Raw genomic sequence first — 6875 nt, forward strand, 5'->3', positions numbered from 1 at the left:
TGCCTCCTTCCTTTTCCCCTTCCTGCCTCCTCCCTTTTCCCCCTCCTGCCTCCTCCCTTTTCCCTCCTGACTCCTCCGTTCTCCCCATCCTGCCTCCTCCCTTTTCCCCTTCCTGCCTCCTCCCTTTTCCCCTTCCTGCCTCCTCCCTTTTCCCTCCTGACTCCTCCGTTCTCCCCATCCTGCCTCCTCAATTTTTTCCCTCCTGCCTCCTTCCTTTTCCCCTTCCTGCCTCCTCCCTTTTCCCCCTCCTGCCTCCTCCCTTCTCCCCCTCCTGCCTCCTCCGTTCTCCCCATCCTTCCTCCTCCGTTATCCCCATCCTGCCTCCTCCCCTTTCCCCTTTCCCCTCCTGCCTCCTCCCTTCTCCCCATCCTGCCTCCTCCCTTTTCCCCTTCCTGCCTCCTCCCTTTTTGCCCTCCTGCCTCCTCCCTTTTCCCTCCTGCCTCCTCCTTCTCCAAATCCTGCCTCCTTCCTTTTCCCCCTCCTGCCTCCTCCCTTTTCCCCCTCCTGACTCCTCCGTTCTCCCCATCCTTCCTCCTCCGTTATCCCCATCCTGCCTCCTCCCTTTTCCCTCCTGCCTCCTCCCTTTTCTCCCTCCTGTCTCCTCCCTTTTCTCCCTCCTGCCTACACCCTTTTTGCCCTCCTGCCTCCTCCCTTTTCCCTCCTGCCTCCTCCCTTCTCCCCATCCTGCCTCCTCCCTTTTTCCCCTTCCTGCCTCCTCCCTTTTCCACTTCCTGCCTCCTCCTTTTTTGCCCTCCTGCCTCCTCCCTTCTCCCCCTCCTGCCTCCTCCCTTCTCCCCATCCTGCCTCCTTCCTTTTCCCCATCCTGCCTCCTCCCTTTTCCCCTTCCTGCCTCCTCCCTTTTTGCCCTCCTGCCTCCTCCCTTTTTGCCCTCCTGCCTCCTCCCTTTTCCCCATCCTGCCTCCTCCCTTTTCCCCTTCCTGCCTCCTCCCTTTTCCCCTTCCTGCATCCTCCCTTTTCCCCCTCCTGCCTCCTCCCTTTTCCCTCCTGACTCTTCCGTTCTCCCCATCCTGCCTCCTTCCTTTTCCCCTTCCTGCCTCCTCCCTTTTCCCCCTCCTGCCTCCTCCCTTTTCCCTCCTGACTCCTCCGTTCTCCCCATCCTGCCTCCTCCCTTTTCCCCTTCCTGCCTCCTCCCTTTTCCCCCTCCTGCCTCCTCCCTTCTCCCCCTCCTGCCTCCTCCGTTCTCCCCATCCTTCCTCCTCCGTTATCCCCATCCTGCCTCCTCCCCTTTCCCCTTTCCCCTCCTGCCTCCTCCCTTCTCCCCATCCTGCCTCCTCCCTTTTCCCCTTCCTGCCTCCTCCCTTTTTGCCCTCCTGCCTCCTCCCTTTTCCCTCCTGCCTCCTCCTTCTCCAAATCCTGCCTCCTTCCTTTTCCCCCTCCTGCCTCCTCCCTTTTCCCCCTCCTGCCTCCTCCGTTCTCCCCATCCTTCCTCCTCCGTTATCCCCATCCTGCCTCCTCCCTTTTCCCTCCTGCCTCCTCCCTTTTCTCCCTCCTGTCTCCTCCCTTTTCTCCCTCCTGCCTACACCCTTTTTGCCCTCCTGCCTCCTCCCTTTTCCCTCCTGCCTCCTCCCTGCTCTCCATCCTGCCTCCTCCCTTTTTCCCCTTCCTGCCTCCTCCCTTTTCCACTTCCTGCCTCCTCCTTTTTTGCCCTCCTGCCTCCTCCCTTCTCCCCCTCCCGCCTCCTCCCTTCTCCCCATCCTGCCTCCTTCCTTTTCCCCATCCTGCCTCCTCCCTTTTCCCCTTCCTGCCTCCTCCCTTTTTGCCCTCCTGCCTCCTCCCTTTTTGCCCTCCTGCCTCCTCCCTTTTCCCCATCCTGCCTCCTCCCTTTTCCCCTTCCTGCCTGCTCCCTTTTCCCCTTCCTGCATCCTCCCTTTTCCCCCTCCTGCCTCCTCCCTTTTCCCTCCTGACTCTTCCGTTCTCCCCATCCTGCCTCCTTCCTTTTCCCCTTCCTGTCTCCTCCCTTTTCCCCCTCCTGCCTCCTCCCTTTCCCTCCTGACTCCTCCGTTCTCCCCATCCTGCCTCCTCCCTTTTCCTTCCTGCCTCCTCCCTTTCCCTCCTGCCTCCTCCCTTTTCCCCCTCCTGCCTCCTCCCTTCTCCCCATCCTGCCTCCTCCCTTTTCCCCTTCCTGCCTCCTCCCTTTTCCCCCTCCTGCCTCCTCCCTTTTCTCCCTCCTGTCTCCTCCCTTTTCTCCCTCCTGCCTACACCCTTTTTGCCCTCCTGCCTCCTCCCTTTTCCCTCCTGCCTCCTCCCTGCTCTCCATCCTGCCTCCTCCCTTTTTCCCCTTCCTGCCTCCTCCCTTTTCCACTTCCTGCCTCCTCCTTTTTTGCCCTCCTGCCTCCTCCCTTCTCCCCCTCCCGCCTCCTCCCTTCTCCCCATCCTGCCTCCTTCCTTTTCCCCATCCTGCCTCCTCCCTTTTCCCCTTCCTGCCTCCTCCCTTTTTGCCCTCCTGCCTCCTCCCTTTTTGCCCTCCTGCCTCCTCCCTTTTCCCCATCCTGCCTCCTCCCTTTTCCCCTTCCTGCCTGCTCCCTTTTCCCCTTCCTGCATCCTCCCTTTTCCCCCTCCTGCCTCCTCCCTTTTCCCTCCTGACTCTTCCGTTCTCCCCATCCTGCCTCCTTCCTTTTCCCCTTCCTGTCTCCTCCCTTTTCCCCCTCCTGCCTCCTCCCTTTCCCTCCTGACTCCTCCGTTCTCCCCATCCTGCCTCCTCCCTTTTCCTTCCTGCCTCCTCCCTTTCCCTCCTGCCTCCTCCCTTTTCCCCCTCCTGCCTCCTCCCTTCTCCCCATCCTGCCTCCTCCCTTTTCCCCTTCCTGCCTCCTCCCTTTTCCCCCTCCTGCCTCCTCCCTTTTCCCTCCTGCCTCCTCCCTTTCCCTCCTGCCTCCTCCCTTCTCCCCATCCTGCCTCCTCCCTTTTTACCCTCCTGCCTCCTCCCTTTTCCCTCCTGCCTCCTCCCTTCTCCCCATCCTGCCTCCTTCCTTTTCCCCCTCCCGCCTCCTCCAGATCCATTCTCAGGATGGTAGAGGTGTGTGTGTGTGCGGCGGAGGACAGTGACAACATAGAGACCCAACGCCAGCAGCAGCAGCAGGCATGGAGGAGGGGGCCACTCCCGACCCAGAGTTTGTGGATGTGGACCAGGGCATGACGCTGGCCTGTGTGGCCTTCCTCTGCCTTCTCCTGGTGGCCATGATCATCCGCTGTGCCCGGGTCATCATGGACCCCTACAGCGCTATACCCACCTCCACCTGGGAAGAGCAGCACCTGGATGACTAGCGGGGAACAAGCTGTGCTGTTACACATATAGCCACACCTGTGAGGGTGCAGACGCATAGGCACGTAGGGACATGCACATGAACGCAAGTGTGGGTAAACACGCACACGCACAAAAGAAAGGAGAGGAGAAGAGAGGAGAGCTTGACCAGAGAGGAGAGGAGAAGAGAGGAGAGCTTGACCAGAGAGGAGAGTAGAAGAGAGGAGAAGAGAGGAGAGCTTGACCAGAGAGGAGAGGAGAAGAGAGGAGAAGAGAGGAGAGCTTGACCAGAGAGGAGAGTAGAAGAGAGGAGAAGAGAGGAGAGCTTGACCAGAGAGGAGAGTAGAAGAGAGGTGAAGAGAGTTATGGTCCCAAACAGTAACACTGCCTGTCAACACATCTATTGTCTGGTATCAGTCAGTACTTGAGAAGCGCTGGACTGGGTGACAATCAACCATGGTCTGGACGCGTTACAGTCTGTGTCTACTCCTTCACCCTGTAAACTGCTTCCTGTACACACTAGGCAATACGGGTCATGATGATGATGAAGAGAAAGACTATTTAGTACTTTAGGACTTTTTTTCAGTTAATTTATTGATCTTACAAAAAACATCTGAAGTTTTGTACATTTTATATGGAAAATAACAATGACTTTGTCTACATAATAGTATTGCTCATGAAACAGGGCCTGTGTTTTTCAGCTTATCGACTAATAAGGCTCAGAGAAACTTTATCCATGTGTCATGTCTGAAAATGTGTCAGGCAACAGTATGGCAAAGCAGTGGGGAATTAATGTAATCTGTTACAGTCTACATACACACACACACACACACACACACACACACACACACACACACACACACACACACACACACACACACACACACACACACACACACACACACACACACACACACACAATACACACACACACACACACACACACACACACACACACACACACACACACCAAACTGTAGAGCAGGCACCTCGCTCCAATAACTTGTGGCTCATAGCAATGAACTATCATCCCCAGCCTTGTCCTCCTCCAGTCATAAATCATCCTTGTTTGCGGCTGCTGTCTGCCCATTAGCTTGAGCACAAAACGGTTATGTTGGTCTAGTATTTCTATGTTCTGTTATGATGACTTATGTCTCTAGCCAGTGTGTTTATTACTTGTGAAACGATTGTCTGACTTGCATGTTGTGAAGTGCCTCAGCTGACACCACAGAATAGAAAAGCTTGGCTGAATTCCAAATCAACTCCTCCCCTCTATTCTATGGATAGGTGTGAGCAATAGGGTGAATATTTCTCCTAGCCAATCAGAAGACAAGATGAAGCAAGGCAATCACCATGATATGTGATTTAACCTGTCCGATGCGTTCATCGGTGCATAGGGGGTAGAGGGGCTAGGGACTAGGGTCGGTTTGGATTAGAGCAGATTATTGACAAGCGTTAACTGGCAAATTAGCGGCAGGTGACGATTTGATATGAACCCAGATTGTGCTACATTTAGCCTGTCTATAATAAAGATGATTATGAATGACAAAAAACATATTTTGGATGAGCGAGTTGTCTTGGTGTGAGATTGTAATTAGCTGTAAATGAAAACCTAACGAAATCTAATCTTACATGATCTCAGACACGTAACTGGGTCGTGTGGAAAGCCTGATGACATTTCGCTCAATGTTCACCCACGGGTAACTCTCTAAATTCCCTAAGGGCCATTCTCATCAACCCCTATTTCATATAGAAGACTTAGAAATAGTTAGTGTGCTACTACCATTTTGAATTCCGTGTTGCAGCTCGAGTCCAACTCACCACACTATTGGCATGAGACCCAAATGGCACCCTATTCCCTATTTAGAGCACTACTTTTAACCAGAGCCCTATGGTCAAGGGTATGATAATGATAATAAGGTGCCATTTGGGACAAATCCTTGATGTAAAATCTCGACAATCTTGAGGTTTCAAGGTTAGGTCCACTGTCTGCAAACAGACAAGCTAATACATATGAGCATTATGCTAATCAGGTTAAATTAGAATAAAATAAAGTTTCAGGAAATAAATGTTCCTCAGGGAGCATGACAGGCTGTCATGTAGATGCTCTAACTCCTTTTAGTATAAATCTCTCTCTCCCTCCCTCCCTCCCTCCCTCCCTCCCTCTGTTTCGCTAAGCCTGTTTCTCTCCACAGCAGAATGAGGCCTCCAGCTCTGACACTCACTGTGTTGTAAAGGTCGGAGTTGTTCTCGTGTTGAACATGCTTTCAGGGGCACAAGTACAACATTCATAACATTCAACATGCGTGTGTGTTACTCCGTCATTGTATCTGATGCTTACAGTCTTCTTTCACACCTTGCTCCTCCCCCTTTGACTCTCCCTTCTCCTCCCAAACTCTTCCTCCCCTCCTCTCCTCCTCCCCTCCTCCTCTACTCCCCTTCTGTAGGAGAGCAAACAGTTGTCCCTTCAGTTGTCCTCGTGAAAGCCCAATCTCTCTATGCAGAGGTGTGTGCTTAGTCCCCTCCTGTACTTCCTGTTCACCCACGACTGCGTGGCCACGCATGACTCCAGGACTTAAAATGGTCCACACAAACACACACAGTCATGAAGAAGACGTGACCACGCCTCTTCCCCTCAGGAGGTAGAAAATATTTGGTATGGGCCCTCAAATCCTCAAAAAGTTCTACAGCTGCACCACTGAGAGCATATTGACTGGCTGTACGGTACCAGTGCATCAAGTCTGACACCAACAGTCTCCTGAACAGCTTCTACCCTCACACACACACACAGTATACCTGCACATTGTAAAGATGGTATTGGCAATGACCCTGTACATAGCTTACTTACTTACTTGTGATTTTTTATCTACTTTACTTTATAGTACTACTGATATCGATTAATGCAAGAAAGGCATTTCACTGTATTTGTTCACGTGACACTACAACTTGAAACTTGAAACACACACACACACAGTCACATCAGCCAGCTGATATTAAGCAATGTTTGCCAATCAAATCTCACAAGCCGTTATTCAAGAACACACTGCGCGATCCCCTTTTATACGAAGGCAAACGAGTGACATCTCACGACATACACAGACACCATCGTTTTAGGGCTTAACCTTCCTCCTATCTCCCCCATATCTCACACTCAGGTGTGAAATTGCCCTCAAACACAAAGACAGAATAAAACCAAATCAAACGGTTGGGGGAAGGAGGAGAGATCTGACGTTTGAAATCCCTGTGGTTTTCCGAGCAAGGAGGAATGAGGAATAAGTTTAGCTAATTAGCGTGTCGGTTCAGCCGCCCAGGGAAATGACTCCACTTGAACCCATCACTAGGCTTCTGCTACAGTCAGAGAAGAGCTTCCAAGGCATTGAAATTGTTTTATTAGCTTGTCTTGGCTCTGCTTACGGTTGCAAAATTCTGGTAACTTTCCAAAAATTCCCAGGTTTTCCAGAAATCCTGGTTGGAAGATTTCTGGAATCAGGAGAGAATAAGAAGGAATCCTCAAAACACTCGTTCTGGTAAACACGGGAGTTCTGGGAAACACGGGAGTTCTGGGAAACACGGGAATTCTGGGAAACACAGGAATTCTGGGAAGGTTAGTGAAACT

The 6875-nt window shown here is 52.4% G+C and overlaps 1 protein-coding gene across 1 annotated transcript in view; it reads left to right on the top strand.

The window, feature by feature from the left end:
* The window catches only part of LOC118964947 (cortexin domain-containing 1-like), a 79492-nt gene extending 76029 nt beyond the window's left edge, over positions 1 to 3463 (top strand). The window contains exon 2 of the mRNA XM_036981235.1: positions 3013 to 3463. Coding sequence (XP_036837130.1) covers positions 3100 to 3282 — 183 coding nt within the window. The 5' untranslated portion in view covers positions 3013 to 3099 and the 3' untranslated portion in view covers positions 3283 to 3463. The remainder of the gene's footprint in view (positions 1 to 3012) is intronic.
* Positions 3464 to 6875: the final 3412 nt, after the last annotated feature.

This window comes from Oncorhynchus mykiss, chromosome 6 (genome assembly GCF_013265735.2).
Source record: "Oncorhynchus mykiss isolate Arlee chromosome 6, USDA_OmykA_1.1, whole genome shotgun sequence".
NCBI lineage: Eukaryota > Metazoa > Chordata > Actinopteri > Salmoniformes > Salmonidae > Oncorhynchus > Oncorhynchus mykiss.